At 41.5% G+C, this 21,824-nt stretch overlaps 1 protein-coding gene across 4 annotated transcripts in view; it reads left to right on the top strand.

The window, feature by feature from the left end:
• Positions 1-20,916, top strand: part of PTPRB (protein tyrosine phosphatase, receptor type, B) — a 124,733-nt gene extending 103,817 nt beyond the window's left edge. For all 4 annotated transcript variants that reach the window (XM_011929324.1, XM_011929327.1, XM_011929326.1 and 1 more), the window contains 12 exons: positions 560-659; positions 1,484-1,567; positions 1,662-1,679; positions 1,799-1,880; positions 2,484-2,574; positions 3,268-3,344; positions 5,331-5,465; positions 6,797-6,919; positions 7,107-7,270; positions 9,437-9,572; positions 16,223-16,343; positions 19,322-20,916. In XM_011929324.1, coding sequence (XP_011784714.1) covers positions 560-659; positions 1,484-1,567; positions 1,662-1,679; positions 1,799-1,880; positions 2,484-2,574; positions 3,268-3,344; positions 5,331-5,465; positions 6,797-6,919; positions 7,107-7,270; positions 9,437-9,572; positions 16,223-16,343; positions 19,322-19,344 — 1,154 coding nt within the window. In that variant the 3' untranslated portion in view covers positions 19,345-20,916. The remainder of the gene's footprint in view (positions 1-559; positions 660-1,483; positions 1,568-1,661; positions 1,680-1,798; positions 1,881-2,483; positions 2,575-3,267; positions 3,345-5,330; positions 5,466-6,796; positions 6,920-7,106; positions 7,271-9,436; positions 9,573-16,222; positions 16,344-19,321) is intronic.
• The last annotated feature ends 908 nt before the right edge of the window (positions 20,917-21,824 follow it).

The following is a 21,824-nucleotide window of genomic DNA, read 5'->3' as shown; positions in this document are numbered from 1 at the left end:
ACCATTGAATTGTACAATTTAGATGGGTGAGTTGCATGCTATGTGAATGATATTTCAATAAAGCTATTTTAAAAATGAGGCCACTCTTACCTCTTCATAAACTCCCAGTAGTGGTACCATACCAGTTAATAAAAATAAGACTTTGTTAAAATAGCTCCAAGCAATCCACTGGATTTTCCAAGGCCCCAAATGCTGTGTAACATGTTTTATATAAATGAAATTGCATTTTTATCTTGGTGGCAAACTTATGGCCTTTATCTTAGGTGCCCCAAGCTTTATATACAAGTGCAAAGTCCAAAACACCTCTATAAGCTATACGCCACTAACTTCCAAAGTACACAGTGACACCTGGCCTCACTGCTACCGGGTGGGAGCCAGCCTTTCATCTTCTTAGGTGCATACTCCTAGCCTTTGGAAAGTAAATGCCTCCCCGTGGGCATCACTTGAATTCTATTTGTAATAACATTACTTGGGAGATGTAGCTTCAATAGCTTTCTTACTGGTTCCCTAGCACTAATTTTCCCATCTGCATTTGTTGTTTCTATCTGGATTATTGTAGAGCCCTTGTTTGGAGCTATTGAAGGTGTGAGTGCTGGTCTGTTTTTAATTGGCATGCTAGTGGCTGTTGTTGCCTTATTGATCTGCAGACAGAAAGTGAGGTAAGTACAAAGATCCTTTTCGTGATTGGACCCACAACTTTAAAAATGCAACTGAAAATTCCCTTTAGGCTGAAAACTAAGTGAAAATAATTTTTCCAGGTTAAATTGTCACTGTTTTCTCAATAAAAACAAAAGTCTAACTCTAAAGCCATGACTCACTTTTCTCAGTTCTTTTATATCCCATTGATGAATTCGTCCCTTGCCAAAGGACTGAGGGGCCATCTATAGCTTTATTTAAAGATGAAGTGACTCCTTTTGCACAGGAAAAAAAATGTGTGTGTGTGGTTCATATCCTCATGAAGACAGAGATGTTTGCAAATTGCATGTCCAAGTGCTCTTCTGAAATATCCTGAAAAGTGTGGTTGACATCACCATTTTGTAGTTCATATCTGCCATCCTAATTTAAGAAGGGACCAAAAAGAACCAAATAGCATGTGGCCCCAATGTCGTGCCTTCTTCTCTTAGTGAATTTTTTTTCTTAATTTGGCACATGTTCCTCTTCATTGAAGTCGTGTCTGGCATCTGAAATTTACTGGATTTTTTTTAAGCAAAGTTTTATTGAGAATGTGGGAAGTGACTATAACCTGTAGCCAAAAACCAGGAGACAAATCTTCAGTTTTTGCAGAGATCCGTTTCTGGATGGGAATGATCTACTTTATTCTTTTTCCTTTCCCTCCCTCAGAGAGATGTTGGCTGAGTGCAAATCTACATGAATACTGAAAAATCCGTATTTGCACAAACATGCACAGCCTTACCATAAATGGAAAAATTTGTTCAAGCCAAGTATCATAATCAGAATAAAAGTTCTCTCCCTTGTGTTTCAGCCATGGTCGAGAAAGACCCTCTGCCCGTCTGAGCATTCGTAGGGATCGACCATTATCTGTCCACTTAAACCTGGGCCAGAAAGGGTAAGCATCACATTTGCCTTCATATAATTTGTTGAAAGATGGTATTATGTGAAATTTGCTAACAAAGTCTTCTTCTTTTGGTTTCCCTTCACAGTAACCGGAAAACTTCTTGGTAAGAGAGAGAACACATTAATTACTATATTATCTGCCTTTGAAATATGAGTCAGAATGGTTATGGCACTTTCCATTTTCTGCAGTAACTCTCTTTTCTTGTTTCATTTTTAATTACAGTCCAATAAAAATAAATCAGTTTGAAGGGCATTTCATGAAGCTACAGGCTGACTCCAACTACCTTCTATCCAAGGAATACGAGGTACAACTCAAGCAGAATGAAGCTTCAGCATCCCTAGTTCTTAGCAGAATTTCCCTCCTAATGTTTACTGTGTAATCATAGGCTGATTGGGCTCAGAAGTTAGGAGGCTGCTTAGAATCTCAGCTGAGCACTCTTTTATGCCTAAACTATGCCCTGAACAATATACCATCTAATCTTAGAGGCCAGCTTGAGCTCCAGAATAACACAGCAAACCAAAGGCTACCTGGATCAGACAGTAAGGAAGAATTAACAAATCTTAAATGCAGACCTAACGCTGTCAGATATTCAGCCTGGCCGTTTGCTTGGCTGGGAGATACTGTGGTTTTGCAAAAAGCACGTAGCTTTTGGATTTGATTCTCAGGTTTGCCACTTGGCTGACCTGGGGCACATCAGTTATCCTGTCTGAGCCTCACCTGTAAAATAGTGAGAGGAACACTTCCCTTGGGGGGTTGTTGTGGGGATCAGAGCTAATGCATGTTGAATACCAGGCATTCATAAACAGTAGTTAGTGTATATATTTTCATATTACTATGTATCTCCAGGACTGTATGATTTGCTTTATTCTATTTCATATCCTCCACTTACAAACTTATTTTTGAACAGGAATTAAAAGATGTGGGCCGAAACCAGTCATGTGATATTGCACTCTTGCCAGAGAATAGAGGGAAAAATCGATACAACAATATATTGCCCTGTAAGTTTTGTGTCAGAATTTGTAATACTGTCTTCCTCTAGCCATTTCTGCATTTTTCTCCAAAAACGCAATGGGGCTAAAGAAATATAATGTAACTGGATATGGACAATCTCAAGCTCTGAATGCCTTTAATAAGAAATAACTTGTATATTCCTGCACTTCTCTCCAGAGGGATAATAGCCAGTTTAAATTCTGATTATGAAAGGCCTGTTATGCTCTTGACATTTCCTCCATGTGATCCTACTGCTTCTCTTTGGAGGCTAAGCAGTAAATGGGGTTAACAGCAAGGGCTCTGACATCAAGCAGACCTGGGTTTGCTTAGCAAAGTCTTTGGTTAGCAATTTCCACTTAAATTTCCTTACCCCATTAGGTAAAGCAATAGAAGGTAGGTTTTCTGGATTGTATTCATTCCAGCAGTGAAAGGGAGCTGGCCACTCCATCAGGCAAATGTCGTAATGTTACAAAGGGAAACACAGATGGGGCTTCACGTTGTATCCTGTGTCTGACTGGTTATAGGCCACCTATGCAATGTGGGGCAAGTTAGTTATCCTGTCTGAGCCTCATCTGCAAACTGGAGATAAGATCACCTCCCATCTGAGGCTGTTGTGGGGATCAGAGCTAAGGCACATCACACACATTACATAAACTGTAGAAAAATCACTCCAAGACTCAGCGGCAAATCTCTCCTTCCAGATGATGCCACACGAGTGAAGCTGTCCAATGTAGATGATGATCCTTGCTCTGACTACATCAATGCCAGCTACATCCCTGTAAGTGACCCACTAGGCCACAGTGTTCGGGATGAGGCTTTGGTGGGTGGCTACACAGGAGATGCCACTCCTGCATGTTCCTGTTATTCTTAGCTCTGGAAACACTTGTAGATTTCAGAAAAGCACGTCTGAATGCCATAAAAAAAACAGGGTATCCAATTCAGTTCCTGCTAAGCCATATTTTTCACAATGGCTATAGTCAAATGAAATTATAATGAGCCCAGGATCCATTTTCATAGGTCATCTACTCTCTGCAGTCCTTAACCTAGATGAGAGCTTCCTAAGGAAGATGGACCCCCCCTGCTAAAGCTGCCTAGCTAGAGAAGTTGATCCCATGTTATTTGGAATCTTCACAACCACAGACACAGCTCAAAGGTTTTATCAAATCTTTGGGCTCTGGTTTTGGTTAGCATCTTGCCACCTTCCTACAGCACACTGCAGTGGAAAAAGCTTTCAGATCAAACAAATCTAGATTTGAATCCCACTTCTGCCCCTTGTTGACCCTGTGACCTTGGGTACATTATGTCACCTTTTTCGGCCTCCATTTTCTTTTCCAAAAACTGAGGATAATAATATTTACCTCAGGCAACCATCCACTCACTCAATAAACACTTAGAAATTAAGTGCTAACTGTAAGTCAAACACTGAGCTGTTTACAGGCTTGGGGTAAGATGGAATCCTGACCGTAAATGCACTCTCAGAAGAGTTGAGGCAGGAAAAGACAGTGGCATGAGAAACCTGCCACAGCAGTGCCTCTCCTACATTGAAAGATGTCTTCATCATCTGGGGATCTTGCGACAAGGCAGATTCTGATCCAGCAGGGCTGAGGCAGGGCCTGGGAGTCTACATTTCTTTCTTTCTTTTTTTTTTTTTTGAGATGCAGTCTCGCTCTGTCGCCCAGGCTGGAGTGCAGTGGCACGATCTCTGCTCACTGCAGGCTCTGCCTCCGGGGTTCACGCCATTCTCCTGCCTCATCCTCCCGAGTAGCTGGGACTACAGGCACCCGCCACCGTGCCCGGCTAATATTTTTTGTATTTTTAGTAGAGATGGGGTTTTTACCGTGTTAGCCAGGATGGTCTCAATCTCCTGACCTCGTGATCCACCCGCCTCGGACTCCCAAAGTGTGGGGATTACAGGCGTGAGCCACTGCGCCAGGCTGAATCTGCATTTCTAACAAGCCTCTGGGTGATTTCAGTGCTGCTGGTCTGAGAACCGCACTCAGCAGCAAGAGGCTAGAGGTTGCCATGGGGCATCAACGAGGAGAATATCCCCCAGCAGAGAGAAAGATAAAAGAAGGCTCAGCCAAGCAGGCACCATGCTGAGGATAAGTAAGGATTGGTTAGATAAGAGGCAGTGTTTGCGTGGCTGGGGGTGGCGATGGCAGGGGTGACATAATGTGGAGACCCTGAGGAAAGAGAAAGAGCTTCGAATAGAATCGACAAGGAATTGCTGTCATTGCTGGAGTGCAGAAGGAGATGAAAATATCCCGCTCTTGGACGGTGGTTTGGATTAAATAAGTCCATTAGATGGCAGACGCGCAGTTGACCGTGGTTTCTCTTCCTTGATGCTTCCTGTGGATGACCTACCTTACCAAATTATTCTGACATTGATTGTCCAAAATGACTAACACTTTTCTACATTAAATAGGGAAAGAGCCTGATTACAGTCCCTCAAACAGTCTACACAAATGCCCCCCCGACACACACATATAATTGAGGGTGAAGTGTTGACTAGATCATCGCCTGAGTCCCCCATTTGCTTTCAGAATAGACCCAGGCAAGTAAAAGGGAATGTGGCTCTTAACACTAGTTTAATGTTCTGACCTTTGTCCTTCCTGCTCCCAAGCCTTGACACTTGTGTTAGTATCTTTTTCTGAAGTCAGAGACTTGGCAGAGACCTCCCTATCATCTAATCTGAAGAACTCTTTGTTTATACTTCTGAAGAGGCCCATTGTTTCTGACTCTCCATATTGTAAATTCATTGCAGGGCAACAACTTCAGAAGAGAATACATTGTCACTCAGGGACCGCTTCCTGGCACCAAGGATGACTTCTGGAAAATGGTGTGGGAACAAAACGTTCACAACATCGTCATGGTGACCCAATGTGTTGAGAAGGGCCGAGTGAGTAAACAGCCTTCCTGCCATCCAAGCTTTGCTTTCTGCCACCTGGACAGAATTCTGCCCCATCATCAAAGTGCAACCCTGCAAAACCAAGTAGGGATCATGTGAGAACATTGTTAGTGACTTACGCCACTCTGTTCAAACGACTCTAATAGTAAACCCAAGTGAGGCCTCATTCTGATTCTGGGTCTAAAGTTCCAGTCAAAGCTGTTTCCATTTGAGGACTGGGATTATTGGCAGTGCCCATTACACCAAAAGATTACCTGGCCACTTGGCTACTCCATTCTTCAGTGTATGGCTGGGGGAGAGACCCGGTCAGAGTCACTGGACCTGCCCCTCCTCCCAGGAAAGGAGAAGTGAGTTGTAGACTGTATTGGCAGACACAAAGTAAAAGAATAATCCAGACAAATTAAGCAACCCCCCTTGTAATGCACTTATCATCCTGCACTTTATATGGTTATTTTGAGGATTAAAAGAGAGATTACGGCCGGGCGTGGTGGCTCACGCCTGCAATCCCAGGACTTTGGGAGGCTGAAGGGGTGGATCATGAGGTCAGGAGATCTATCAGGTGAAAGCAGAAGATTAGCAAAAAAACTTAGCCGGGCATGGTGGCGGGCGCCTGTAGTCCCAGCTACTCGGGAGGCTGAGGCAGGAGAATGGTGTGAACCCGGGAAGCAGAGCTTGCAGTGAGCCCAGATTGCGCCACTGGACTCCAGCCTGGGTGACAGAGCGAGACACCATCTCAAAAAAAAAAAAAGAAAAAAGGATTACATGTGAAGTGCCCAGTATCTGCACTCAGTAAATATATGCTTACAATCCTCTTTCCCTTGTCTGTGTACATGTAAAGACGAGCTTAGCTAAATGTTCTAACTTCTCAAAGATCTCTTGGCACATGGCCCACGTTACGACAGTGACATAAAAATATGAAGGAAGCAGGGCCAGGAAGACAGTGCCTTCCTGTACCCAACTAGATATTTCTTTAGAAAGAACAATAAATTGTGAACCACAGTTTACCTGCTAGTGGAACTGAAATGCCAAGGGGAAAAAAAAAAAAAAACAAAACCTCAAGCCGTATATCACTGGGCCTAAAAAATGAGTGAACCCAAAGGCTGGCGTTACGGGTGCTCCTTGTGCAGCTCTCCCCTTCGCTTGGAGCAGCACCTCGCTTCAGCACTGGCCATGAGAAGGTTAATATAAAGTAGATGGTCAAATTGCTTTAGCAGCTGATCCCAGATTCCTAACTCAGGAAGACATTTGGAGGAGGGAAACCGCAGGTTCACAAAGGAGTAACTTTTCCGGACTCAACGTTTTTTCTGTCTGTCCTGTTCTAGGTAAAGTGTGACCATTACTGGCCAGCGGACCAAGATTCCCTCTACTATGGGGACCTCATCCTGCAGATGCTCTCAGAGTCCGTCCTGCCTGAGTGGACCATCCGGGAGTTTAAGATATGCAGTGTATGTTAGCTCGCTTGACTTCATTTAACAACCGAGTTTGGGGAGATGAACGAGATCTGTGAATCCCACTTTTGCTGGTTGCTCTCTTGTAGTTTCAGCCCATAGGAATTGCTCCATGGCTCAGTTGTCAAGCTTGAAGGTTTGCATTGGACATTTCCTCTTATTATCCTGCTCTCTGCTCTTACAGGAGGAACAGCTTGATGCACACAGACTCATCCGCCACTTTCACTATACGGTGTGGCCAGACCATGGAGTCCCAGAAACCACCCAGTCTCTGATCCAGTTTGTGAGAACTGTCAGGGACTACATCAACCGAAGCCCAGGTGCCGGGCCCACTGTGGTGCACTGCAGGTACTAGGACGCCTAGCAGCCAATAAAATGGCAGCCATAAGGGGGCTGTGGAAAAATATGTAAGCATGGGGAATTTGGTAGGTGGAGGATTTGTCTGGACCAACCAGCCTGCCTCACCCCCAGAGGGTTTTATAACGTTCCTCCCCTTCTGCCAACATCATTCCTCTTCCCTGACTTCTCCTTTTACACTTTCTCCCCCTGTAGCTCTCTCTCACCCTCACGCTCCAGCCTTCTCTTTCCCTCTTGCTCTTTTCCTACTTTCTGAAATCCAAAGTCCTGATGGGAATTCCATGCTTTCCATCATCAGGCATATCACCTTCAATCTAAGTTCCCAACAACTCCCTTCCCATTCTAGCCAGGAAAGTGAGCACACAAGCTTATTCTTGCCTCTGGTCATTCTTCCATTTTGGGATGGCTTTCTCTCTCTTCTCCACCTAAGTCCTACCTATCCTTCAAGATTTATTTTCTAATCTTCCCTCCGGGTCTAGTAGCATGTCTTTGTCTATTTGTGCTGCTAAAACAAAACACCACAGACTGGATAACAAATAATAGAAATTTATTTATCACAGTCTAGAGGCTAGGAAGTCCAAAATCAAGGCACTGGCAGGTTCAGTGTCTGTTGAGAGCTTGGTCTCTGCTTCCAAGATGGTGCCTTGTCACTGTGTTCTCCAGAGCAGACAAAGGCTGTGTCCTCACATAGAGGGAGGGATGGAAGGGCAAAAGGACCTAGCTAGTTCCTTCCAACCCATTCATGAGGGCAGAGCCCTCATGACCTAATCGCCTCCTTCACCTCTTAATATTGTTGCACTGGAGATTAAGTTTCAACATGAATTTTTGGAGGGGACACAAACATTCAAAGCACAGCATAGCAATTGCCATCTGTAGCACCTAATTTTTTCTAAGTTTCTGTTCTCTTGATTTCTCTTTGCTTCAGCCTGTCCAGAAAATCAACCTAACAAGTGAAATCTCTCTCTCTGGGGAGCCTGGTATTTAGCTAATTAATGTTTGCAGCAACACTTTGATAGCCCTAACTGAATGGCACTACTAAATATGGAGCAGGGAATTACAGCAGTAAAAGAAATGCCAAGTATACTCATCTCCCTCCTGTCAGCCCAGCACCCTAGAAGCCCAGCTTTCCTATGTCCTTGGAACCTTGACACTTTTAATAGGAAGGTGAGGCACTCACCTCAGAGCTTTCTGCTTTTTGAAAAATGGCAGGCATTTTTGTCCAGGACCACTGGAGAACTGTCCTTTATCTTATAAATCCCCAGATGATACAACCATTTTGGGGAGCAATTTGGCAATCCCTAGTGAAGTTGAAGGTGTTCATGCCCATGACCAACCCAAGAGTTCTGCTCCTAGGTTTCGACCCCTGAGAAATCTCTATATTCATGTTCATTGCAACATATTTTAATAGAGAAAATTTTTAAATGATCTTATTACCACTGGATTAGCAGTGGTTTATGACAGAATGGAAAGAAATGTGTGGTATATCCTGCCTGTAATCCCAGCACGGGGGCCAAAGTGGGAGGATCACTTGAGGCCAGGAGTTCGAGACCAGGCTGGGCAACTATTAGGGAGACCTTATCTCTACAAATCTTTTTTAATTAGCTGGGAGTAGTTATATGTGTCTGTGGTCCCAGCTACTCAGGAGGCTCAGGTGAGAGGATTGCTTGAGCCTGGGAGGTGGAGGCTGCAGTGAGCTATGCTTGTGCCACTGCACTCCAGTCTGGGCAACAGAGCAAGACTCGGGGAGGGGAGGGAAGAAGATCTATATGTAGCAATATAGATAAATCTGAAAATATAATATTGAGTAGGATAGTTGACAAAAAGATACCTAAAGCATGTATACTACCGCTTCAGTGGATTTTTGAAACATAAATGTTGTTTATAGATTTATCTGTCTGTAGGAAAAGTATTAAAAACATGCATGGAAATGATACATAGTAAATGCAGAGCAGGACTTATGGTGGAGGACGGACAGGAAGGGAGTGGAGATGGAAGACTGTGCGGAGGTGGGATTGGGGGACTCTAGGTTAAACTTGGTTAAGAGAAAAAGAGCACATTGAGGGAAGGGAAAAGAAAGATTGTGCCAGAGTCTTTAGATGCAATCTTGAAAGGCAAATTTAATAAAAAGGCTCGATCTTCCTTTGCCATCTCTTCTAGTGCTGGTGTGGGTAGGACTGGAACCTTTATTGCATTGGACCGAATCCTCCAGCAGTTAGACTCCAAAGACTCTGTGGACATTTACGGAGCAGTGCATGACCTAAGACTTCACAGGGTTCACATGGTCCAGACTGAGGTAAGAGTTATAGACTGAAAGTTATAGGCCACTCTCCTCTCCTCCCCACTATATTCCCACAAAAAAAAATACCAGACTTTAATCTGACAAGGGGAAATAACTATGACACAATAGGAAGAGAAAAAAAGAACTGAATATAGATATTTTCTAAGACTTCTTATTTTAAAACAAATCTCACTGGTCTTGAAGGTGACCATCTTGAGGATCATTTTAAGATAGGCTGGCAAATGAGCATAAGAACCTCAGTTTCAGTTAGGAAAGAAGATCCCAATCTCTTCTCTCCCCCAGCCCTACTCCCTCCACCTATACCCCCATTTTGGGAGTGTAGGTAGATTGTAAAGACCACATGCTTCCATCTGTGCAGCACTTTGACATTTGCAGGGCATTTTTGAACACGTTCTCATTAAATTTTCACAATAACCTGACGAGACATATTATATTCCATTTCCAGACTAGAAAAATAAGCTTAAGGGCTTTGCACAAAGCCCACAGCCATGAAGTGGCTGAGGTGGCTTGGGCACTATTCTAGAGAATCCTGGGCCCTTGAGTGTGCTATAAGTGTACTAGCCTCAGGGTCAGATCTCTTCCTAGCTTGAATGCAGGATATTAATATATGCTGCACAAGAAAAGAATTCAGAGGTCAAGATGGTTTTGGAAATAGTGGGTTCAACAAAGGGGCAGATCACTTGAGGCCAGGAGCCTGGGCCACATGGCAAGAGCCCATCTCCACAAAAAATTTTTAAAAAGAAAATACACAAAACTAGGAAAAATAGCATAGTGAGTTTCCATGTACCCAAACCCCAGCTTCTACAATTATCAGTATTCTGTGTTCTTTTCCCAGCTGTATCCCACATTTAATGTTCCCCTACCCCATGGCATTACGCCATTAAAATATTTTAAAGCAAATCCCACTTACCACATTATTTCATCCTTAAATACACATATACATGTATATACATTATGTATGTGTACCCACGTACACATGTAATATATGTCATATTGCATGTGTGTGTATGTATATATGTGCATGTGTATATGTGTACATTTGTATGGATATGTGATATTACATATACTGCATATATACATATGTATGGGTATATATGTGTGAACATGTGTATACATATATTTGATAAGGAGTCTTTAAAATTATGACTGCAATGTCATTATCACATCTGTGTCTTAACCATAATTCCTAAATATCATCTAATATCCAGTCAGTATTTATCTCAAAAAATTACTTTTTATAAAAAAACTGTAGTTGATTTTCATTAGAATCCAGAGTTTACATACTTCATGTGGTTGAAGTGTCTCTGAAATATTTTTTAATCTATAATCCTCCCTCCCATTTGTTTTCTATGACATTTATTTGTTAAAGAAGCCAGCTCATTTGTTCGGTAGATTTTCCCACATTCTAGATGTGGCTGATTGCTTTTTCATGGTGGTAATGTATTCCTTTACTCCCCATGGATTTTGTCAGCTGGTGGTTAGATCTGGAGGCCTGATTAAACTCTGCTTCGTGGGTGGTGCTGAGGGCTTTCTGTTGCATGACATCAGAAGGCAGATCACCATGTCTGTCTGTCTCTCTTTCAGCACTGAGAATACTGACAGTGAGTTCAGGGAGTGTCAGCCTGAACCCTTCATTATCCCCATCAACCTTTCACTTAATGATTTTAGCAGTCACTGATGACCTCTGCCTAGCTCTGTCATTTCATCAAAGGTTGAGAATTATATTACCCTGTATCATAATTATTAACCTTCAGCTTTCTCCAGACTATACATTCCTAGAGGGTGGGAACCTGTTTTCCTTCTCTATATCCTCAATATTTTTTAATCTTTCAAATGAACAAATATCCTACACTTACATTGCTAAAAAGTCAGCATTAATATTTTGTTAGTTTACTGTCACTTTCACAATTTGTAACTTGGGGAAGAAGAGGTTATACTGTAAATAGTCTCAAACTGTGTGTATTTATGTGTGTGTGTGTGTGTGCGTGCTCTAGTAATTATCAGAGGATCCTTGGGCCATGTATCACTTCCATACACCTGCCCCAAACTCATGATGCATTTTGGCAACTAGGAGGGACTCTACTGTCAAAATAACTGGCTGACTTTCAGAACAGAGGTAACACAATGTTCCGCTTCCTCCTCCTCCTTAGAAATAACTCCATCTTTTCCCTATTCTGTTCTCCTTTTCCTCCTGCCTCACTGAGGATGCTGTGGCTTAGTGCCTCAGCTTGTCTTCTTAATGTTTGAGTTCCCCAAGGTTCTGTCCTCAAGACACCACCCTTTCTCTCAGTCTTCATTCTTTATGATATTCTCCATTCCCATACATGCTCATGTTACCCAACTCTAATTCTCCTCTCTCCACATACCTGTAAATGCCTGCCTACCAGATGGATTCCCCCAGAAGCCTTACAGTCATCTAACTTCAAAAAGATCAAAGCCAAACTCATTCTCTTTCAAAAAAAAAACCAAACAAAACAACAAAAACATTCCTCTTGCTCTTGCACCTTCCAGTTTCGCCATCCATGTGTTTGCCCAAGCCAGGGAGCTGACTTCTTATATTTTTTAAGGGATGGGGTCTCATTATGTTGCCCAGACTGGACTCAAAACTCTGTGCTCAAGCAATCTTCTACAGTTGTGCACCACCACACCTGGCATGCTTACATGCGTGGATATGTGCATTTATTTATTCTTTCTATTTTTTTGTTTATTTACGTGGTGAGACAAGATCTCACTATGTTGACCATGCTAGACTCAAACTCCTGGGCTCAATGGAGTGGATTTCTTTTCCTCCAGTTTCCACCTTGAGCAGTCACAAAGTTCTTTCTTTCCTTTGGAGCCAGCCCCTCATCCCACTGCCACTGCCCTTGCACAGTCCTTTATCAACTCTCATTAGTCCTGCTAATGAGTAGCCTCCTAGTGGGTCTCCTGCCTTCAGTTCCACCCTAATGATCCCTTCACCATCCAAGTTCCCTTGCTGACTCTGTCAGCTCCCTGCAAAAAAATCCTGAAAAGCTCACCACTGCTTGTAAAATGAAGTTCAAACCTCATCCTGGGTACAAGCCTCTTTATAACCTGGCCCCAACTTACTCCTCCAGCTTCATGTCATTGTACTAGCCACCCCAGTGATTAGGGTCTGCCAAATTAAGGAAGGTTTACCCACCTGGGCCAGAATCCACTTTCAGTCTTTCCATCATAATGAAATAAACATTGCAGTAAGATAAGATTTTCTATCTCCCTTTTTTCTCAATCACACAAAATTCTGAATGCTAATCCAGGTACCAGGTTGGTGCAAAAGTAATCACAGTTTTTGCCATTACTTTTAATGGCATTAACTGCATTTTAATGGCATTTAAATGCATAAATTGCATTTAATGGCATTTAATTGCATTACTTTTAATGGTAAAAACCGTGATTACTTTTGCATCAACCTAGTATCATCTGCCTTGCTTTAAGCCTCTGCTGAAGTTGAGTTGTTTCTACAGGCTCAGAATCCCTGGTGCTAGAGCTTGCATTTGGTAATGGGAGTGGGTGCAGAGGGGTGTGATCTGTGGCTGAGCCCCTGTGTGTGACTATTTCAGCAAAAGACAGAGGACATTTGGACCCCTTGTATTATTTTTTTGGGTCCATGGTGACAGTGAACTTCAACTTACCTTTGTCTTTATTTGAGATACAAAGGGATGCAGGTCTTCACAAGTTTTCCAACAGCAAGCATTTCTAAACGAAGAGGCATTGGTCAGGGGATTTATGAGTGTCCCTTCTTCTTTTCCGCTGCTTTGAGGAAAATTTGCAGCCTGACCCTAAGAGAGACACTCAGGGAGCAATAACCTGTTAAAGAACAATAGATGATAGTCACAGTCTCGATCTCATTTGCTTCTGCTGGGAAGGAAACACTGAGATGTTGTAGGACTGAGGACCTCAGGCTCCATTTGGGGCATTGTTCGAGGGGCTTCCCATGACCCACGCAACCAGCATTTTAGCTGCACTAGACTTCTCACGATTTCCAGAATATATGTGAAATGTTTTGTTATGTTGCCTTACTTCTTTGCTTGAATTCTTATAAATATCACCTTTTCTCTTTAGCTTGATAGTTTCCTCCCCTCAAAATAAACCTAATGGCTTTCTCTTCTGTATGAAACCTTATACACAATTGTGTCTTACGTTTATCATCTTATAGGTGTTTGTTCACTAAATACTAAGCCATGCACTCAGGGATCACAAAAAGACTATAATACTATAAATAATATCTAATACTCCAAATATTGATGAAATTGAATGGAACTGAATGTGTCAACACTAAGCCAAGCCTTCACCAGTTAACAAAAAATTATCTTTTGTGATCTGAGATTCATATATTAGGCTTTGTCTACTTTTCATTAAGAATAAAGTGAGAAGCACATTAACAATCTCACCGTTTTAGAGTAATCATTTTCAAAGGGACGTTCTATTGGGAAAAGAAGAACTTATATTTAAGACAAGGCAAATTAATGGATATTAACTTGTTTCAAAGCCCATGGTGAATCATTGTTAAAAGAATTTATTAATAGGCCATAGCACAGATGTACTAGAGTTCATTCACAGCTTACCTCTAAGGTCCCAAAGTAATTTAATATCCCAGTAGAAGTGAAAAAATGAATTATGCTTTGGGTGGAGGGGAACAGGGAGCTTTCAGTCTATAATTTGGTGGATCCTTTTTAAGGTAGCGAAGAGAGACTACTTTATACTAACAACCATTCTCAGATACCTTTCTCAGATTTTCAAGATTGAGACTGCATATAACATTCATAATAAATGACAAAGGTCTGTGAGCAGAGAATAGTTATCAATATTATTGCAGGCCTCACTTCTTATTGATTTGGTTGTTTAAAATGTCCTTTTCTAGGCTGGGTACAGTGGCTCACACCTGTAATCCTAGCACTGTGGGAGGCCAAAGAAGGAGGATGGCTTGAGGCCAGGAGTTTCAGACCAGCCTGGGCAACAGAGCAAGAAGACCCTGTCTCTAAAAAAAAATTTTTTAAATTTATCTAGGCCTGATGGTCTATACCTATAATCCCAGATACTCAGGAGACTGATGTGTGAGAATCACTGAAGACCAGGAGTTCAAAGCTGCAGTGAGCTATGATGGTGTCACTGTACTCCAGCTTAGGCGACAGAACAAGACCCCGTCTCTTAAAAAAAAAAAAAATTAAATTTCTTATCTGTTGATTATACCAGATCTGCCTTATATAGTCCCATGGATAGATGACCAGGCTAGCTTCCAATCAGGGACAATATCTAGTGCCAACCCATAAAAATAAGTACCTGTTTACTTGGAAAGATTGTTAGTGAGGAAAGACCTAATTGTTCTACTTTGTATCTCAAACCTCTAAAATACTTTAAGACTGACTACACTGATTGCCTTCAACACAAGGTCTGGAAATATTTTTCAATATCCATCTGACTGACATCAATCTATATCCTTTAATGGACAAAGGATGTTAGCTATAAAAGAGACCTCTGCCTCCTTGTTTAGTAAGTGGGAAAACTGGGATCCCAAGAAGCCTGATGATTCAGCCTAGGCTGGCTGGAGGCTGCCGAGAGCCCACAATTCATGACTCCCTCTGGGCCGTTGCTATATCAGCAAGGGAAAGTTCCGCAGAAATCCATTTCCTTATAAGAGAACTCAGGGAGTATAAGGAAGGGGGCCCAATGCACAAGCTTGGCTGCCTGTGGCTGAGACACAGTGGTCAGTGGAGGTCTTCATGGTCACCAAAGCACTGACTCTTCTGTATCTATTTATATTTCAAAAGTAGTAAATTCTCAAATAGCCAACAGGTGGGTCTGTCCTCACTATGTAACCCCTGTAGTTCTCTGCAGTCAGCCAACATCTTTGAGATTCTTCCACGTAGCGAACTCAGATGCTGAGAGAACAGAGGTGGATAAGACACTGGCCTTGCACTCAAAGAACTAACAGTCCAGCAGGGCTTATTGCACACACCTCCCTTTTTTTCACTATGTTCCTAGAATAAAGGGAACAAACCAGCAGAGTATGTGGGGAAATGATTTTCTCATTCAGTCATGCAATGAAATTGGGATTCATATAAGAAAACTGGTATAGTGAAAAAGACATGACTTTGAGGTCACATCTCCAAGATCAAATCCTGGGGCCCCATTTCTTAGCTGTATGACCTTGGAGAAGTTACTTTTGAGTCTCAGTTTATACTGATAATTATATTCACAAGGTTGCTGAAATCATTAAATGAGATAATTTATGTAAGCTACATAGCAGTGTCTGGCATTCATTCATCTACTGAATTTGTGAAGGATCTACTATGTACTAGACACAGTTGTAGGCTCTCACAGAACATACTATATACACACACACACACACATATATAAATACATATACATAAATATATACACACAAATATACATATATACACATAAATATTATAAGAATGAAAAATGCCACCTCTCTGCCCATTATCATTGTTCTCTTTTCAGTGGTAGTAAAAGACATTCTTTTATTTACCAGAGACCATTAGTGAAGTGATGATCAAGAAATTTGCTAACTATATAGAATTCCATTATTGTCAATAGTTTGTGAGAGTCATCTTTCTCATACATGAGAACAGGCTCTCCTCTGACATGTTTCTGCTTTTCCACAGTGTCAGTATGTCTACCTACATCAGTGTGTAAGAGATGTCCTCAGAGCAAGGAAGCTACGGAGTGAACAAGAAAACCCCTTGTTTCCAATCTACGAAAATGTGAATCCAGAGTATCACAGAGGTAGGCACTTACTTCACTCACTTCCAAGTTCCTTCATCAAGATATGGTCAATCTGGCCAGGCACAGAGGCTTATACCTGTAATCCCAGCACTTTGGCAGGCTGAGGCAGGATGATCACTTGAGCCTAAGAGTTTGAAACCAGCCTGGGCAACATAGGGAGATCCCGTGTCTACAAATAACTAAAAAAAAAAAAAAAAAAATCAGTCAGACAGACATCATGGCACATGCCCATAGTCCCCAGTTACTTGGGAGGCTGAGGGGGAGGATCGTTTGAGCTCGGGAGGTCAACGCTGCAGTGAGCTGAGATCATACCACTGCACTCCAGCCTGAGTGACAGAGCAAGATCCTGTCTCCAAGAAAAAAGAAAAAGATTCTAGCTGGGTGCAGTGGCTCATGCCTGTAATCCCAGCACTTTGGGAGGCCAAGGCAGGCAGATCACCTGAAGTCAGGAGTTCGAGACCAGCCTGGCCAACATGGTGAAACCCCCATCTCTAGTAAAAATACAAAAGAGTCAGGCATAGTGGCTCATACCTGTAATCCCAGCTACTCAGGAGGCTGAGGTAGAACTGCTTGAACCCGGGAGGCAGAAGTTGCAGTGGGCTGAGATCCTGCCACTGCACTCCAGACTGGGCAACAAGAGTGAGACTCTGTCTCAAAAAAAAAAAAAAAAAGAAAAGAAGAGGAGAAGGGAGAGAAGGGGAGAAGAAAAGAGAAAAAAGGAAAAGGAAAAGATTCTGGAAACCATTAATAACTTAAAGCTCTTCCAATGTACACCACCCATTTCTTCTCCTAGACACACAGAGTGGCAACGGGGAGGAGACGGAGGGTGGGAAGGGGGTTCCTGCAGCTGAGCAGCAGTTTCACAAGGTATCTCTTCCAGCCGAGCCGAGGATGCCTGCTACGAAGGACTCTACTTAGCCTTTCTTTTCCAAGCAATAAGCTTCACTACTGGGGAGGATGCTTTGAAATCACTAGTTTAAGTTGTAAAATCCCTTTGGAAAAGAATTTGGCAATTGCGGTATCGGGGTCCTTCGTATGTTATCTTGTGACCCTGTATTTCTCCTACCACCCTACATTACATACGAAAAGAAAAATTATTATGTATGACGCTTTTCGTAGTTAAAAGTTTGACAAGCCTGGGCAGCAAAGTGAGGCCCCTTCTCTACAATAAATTTAAAAATTAACCAGGCATGGTGTGCACCTGTAGTCCCAGCTACTTGGGAGGCTGAGGCAGGAGAATCACTTGAGCCCAGGAGTTGAAGGCTGCAGTGAGCTATAATTGTGCCTCTGCACTCCACCAGGGTGACAGAGCAAGACTGTATCTCAAAAACAAACAGGTTGGGCATAGTGGCTCACGCCTGTAATCCCAGCACTTTGGGAGGCCAGGCCAAGGCAGGTGATCAGCTGACGTCAGGAGCTCAAGACCAGCCTGGCCAACATGGCGAAACCCCATCTCTACTAAAAATACAAAAATTAGCTGGACGTGGTGACGTGCATCTGTACTTCCAGCTACTTGGGAGGCTAACGCAGGAGAATTGCTTGAACCTGAGAGGTGGAGTTTGCAGTGAGTCAAGATCATGCCACTGCACTCCAGCCTGGGCCACAAAGCAAGACTCCATCTCAAAAAACAAACAACCAAAGAGAATGCTATTTTTGAGGACGTTATAATAACATGGGTATTTATTATAAATAAAGAAAAGCTGGAGGTAAAACAAACAAAAACAATGCATAAGGAAAAAGACTGGGAGAAAATATAAATTTCCCTGAACATTAGAAAAATCTATTTTTCCTTCTTTTGTATTTTATAAATGTTCTAGAATAAGGATGTAACACTTTTCAAATGGGAAATTCAATAGAAAAAAGCCTCACAAGGCACAGTTTTGATCAAGCAATTATTAAGTGGCAAGAGAAGGGTCCTCATGCCTCGTCTTACTCTAGGCCATCATGAAGACCTAAGTTATCACACAAGCTAATTGCAAATGTGAAGGAGGATTGTATTAGTTATCTGTTACTGCCTAACAAATTACACCAACATTTAGCAGTTTAAATCAGCTTTATTATCTCACTGGTGGTTCTGGCCCAGAGTCTTTCAGGAGGTTGCAGTCAAGACTTACAAGGGGGCTGCCATTATCTGAAGGTTTGACTGGGGGTGGAGGAGTCACTTCAAAATGGCCTGCTCACATGGCTGTGGGTAGATGCCACTGCAATTCCTTGCCATGTGGACTGATATCTCTATAAATCAGATAATCTTACTTTGACAAACATTATTTCATACCCTCTTATCTCCGTTTCTAAATGATCTTCAATTGGCAGTGTCTCCTAACCTTTTATTTAGTTCTCTGTACCACCCAGCCTAGCCAGTATGTTAATGAGTTAACAATCTGTAAAGCACAAATAAAGAGCTACTATTTAGAGGAGTCCTTTGTAAATCAGATAATTCTTTTCTACTATAAATAATTACCCCCCAGTTAATCTGTATAGTAAATTAAGGTTTTTGCATGGGAGATTCCTTAAGAGGCTTCAGTATAGAGCAAGTTCTGAGGAATCTTGGAGGTTCCTTTGTCTTGTTTTGACTTGAGAATCTTTTTTTAGAGTAACCTTGGGCACTCCTGAAAGAAGCTAACTATGGTATAGAAAAGGATAACCACCAGGCACCTGAAGGCTAAGATTCAGGTCCAAACTCTCAAACTAACGAGCTTTAACAAGCTGTGTAACCCTGAGTAAGTTATGCTGACTCTCTGGGCCTATGGCTGCATCCATAAAAACAGAGGTGATGGGCTAGAATCACTAGTCCCTTCCAAGTCTAATATTCTGTGTTTCTAAATGGAATGACCTGGTCCCAGTAGGAATGGTCTCATCTTAAACTAGGTTGAGCTATGTATTTCTGCTGGTCTTTCACATTGGTAATTTTCATAAACAGAACAAACAATTATGACACACCCTGTGGCAGTCTCTAATTACAGTGTTCTTCCTTTCAGATCCAGGCTATTCAAGGCATTGAGAATGTACCTGAAGAGCTCCTGGATAAAAATTATTCACTGTGTGATTTGTTTTTAAAAACTTGCTTCATGCCCTACAGAGGTGCCAGCTATTTCTGTTGATATTATGTATAATTTATTAATCCGGAGAATGTTTAAAATTTTATATAATTTAAAGGTAACAGATATTATTGTACATAGTTGTATTTTATAGTTTCTTCTGTAAATATGTATTTTTCATGTTTAATATTAAGCTTTATATAATACTATTTTTCCACACTAAAGTGTTCATGACTTGTTCTACATAAACTAATTCAACCTGTGTGACAGGACTACTGGTAAAATGCATATGGAGGTGGTGGCAGAGACAATCCCTTGGGCCATGTTTTCTACCTGTTTTGATATTCACTGGACAGGACAAAGGGCAGGGCTAGAGACAGCAAATACTATGTCTAGCTTTGCTGCATTGCTGTCCCATGAATCTCGAGAGCCAACGGGCATGTCCTAAACATGCTATTAGGACAAATGTAACAGTCAAAAAAAGGATTAGAGGGAGAAAAAAGAACTAAGCAGTACCAAAGCTGAACTGGATGGTTGTGTCTGAACTAGTTGCTCTCTCTCCTTTCTCCTACCAGGGATTCAAGCCAAAGTGGTTAGCTCAGGGATCATGTAACTTGCAGTGCAAGCCCAGGATGTAGGATGCAGGGTTGAGGGTTCTGATAGAGAATGATTCCAAACAGAAGTGATGAATTCCTTTTGTTAAGAAGATGCCAGCTGTACCCAGACTGGAAACATAGCATGCAAAGCACTATCTATAGTGATTAGAAATCCTCTCATTGCATTCATGGTGTGGAGTGTGAACATCCACACCCATACTGTAATGTGTTTATGCACGCTAGTTTTTGCCTCATTTTCAGTGATCTCCATTCCTAGAAAAGTCACAATTATCCATTCCTACTTGATTTCCCATTAAAAGAATATTATGGTGGCAGACGCTGCCTGATTAAAAGACTTCATGCCAACATTTTCATAGAAATGACTACAAACATCATATATAATAAATTTAAAAACAACAGCAAAAACAAAAACAGTGGTCTTTAGTAAAATTTTCAAAAACCTTTTCAGTAAATTAATGAAGTCAAAATGTCAAGTAGTCACCCAAAGCTGCATTTAATAACAAAAGGCACTATGTACTGTACCAAGTTTATCTTCAGTATTTGTGCCTTACTGTGACTATAACAAATTCCAATGAGTGAGAAAGTGGGTATTTCCTTCATCAAGGTCCAGTTCCGAGAGCATTCCTGGGAAAATTTGAACGGCATTTGTATGGAATCTTCATAGATACCTGAGAAGATGAGCTAGAGATGTTTGCCTTTTTCATACTACAAATTTTTCTATAATAAACTTGGGAATTAGAGGTCAAGTTTGTTGATGGCATAGCTTCCTTTGCAGAAAAAGTACATTTCTTTTCAAAGTATATATTTTTGTAATCTACCATAAAGTCCCATAATACAGTGAATGTAATTGACATAATAATTGAAAATCATTGACTATACCTAAAATAGTTATTTATAATTAAATAACTCTACACCCAATCTGGAAATTTTTCCAGGGTTATTTGAAGTTTACAAAAACGTGAAGCATAATCATAAGTTTCAAAGTTTCACAGTTTCATTGTGCTTAATGCCCTTGTGAAATGACAGTCTTAGGCTCTGATTCTGTATCAAGGAACTAAGTGGATCTTCTGGAAATGAAAAGGAACAACATATGTGTAAGTGCAGTAGATGTACCACCATCGAGAAAATAGAGGTCAGAGATTTACAACGTGTGGCATCTATTAGAAATCACCTTTCCTACATGGAAAAGAAAAAGCAAGAGAAAAAGCAGAATTTTACACTAATGTTGCTTGATGCAAAGCACATTAATGCCTGGAAGGATACATTCATTTTTGACTTTACATTCCCTCAGAAAACTTTTAGTAAGTGCCTGCAACGTGCTAGGCACTGTTTCAGAATCTACCCATTTCTACTCACATAAAGAGAATCCCCATAAAGTTAGGACTGTTGTTACTACCTTCAACTGAGCTTAAAAGAGCCTCATCAAGGGAATGGGATAACTGAGCCGGTCCAGGACAGTGGTCACCTTCCACAGGCCACACACTGGAAAGTGCTAATGCTACTTCAATAGCATACCTCTGGATCTAGAAGAGAGAGCAATTAATTGCACAAACCAGGAATTAAAACCATAAAAAAAACCTATACATCTGTAACAGTAAATAACACTCACATACCCTGGCAACATCTAGGGAAGTATCAGAATTATGTAAGTGGACATGACAGGGAAAAATTGTAGGTTTTCTTAGTCTAATCCAACGCAGGAAATGTCTATTCCCACCCTACACTCAATTTTAAATCTCCCTAACAACAAATATTTCACTATTCACTCCTGCTCCCGGGAAGACTAAATACATTAACTGATTTATTTATTAAATTTAGGAGAAAAA

This window comes from Colobus angolensis, unplaced genomic scaffold, assembly GCF_000951035.1.
Source record: "Colobus angolensis palliatus isolate OR3802 unplaced genomic scaffold, Cang.pa_1.0 Scaffold80, whole genome shotgun sequence".
NCBI classification, from domain to species: domain Eukaryota; kingdom Metazoa; phylum Chordata; class Mammalia; order Primates; family Cercopithecidae; genus Colobus; species Colobus angolensis.
Note: the sequence above shows the minus strand (reverse complement) of the source record. Positions and strands in the feature narration are given on the sequence as shown.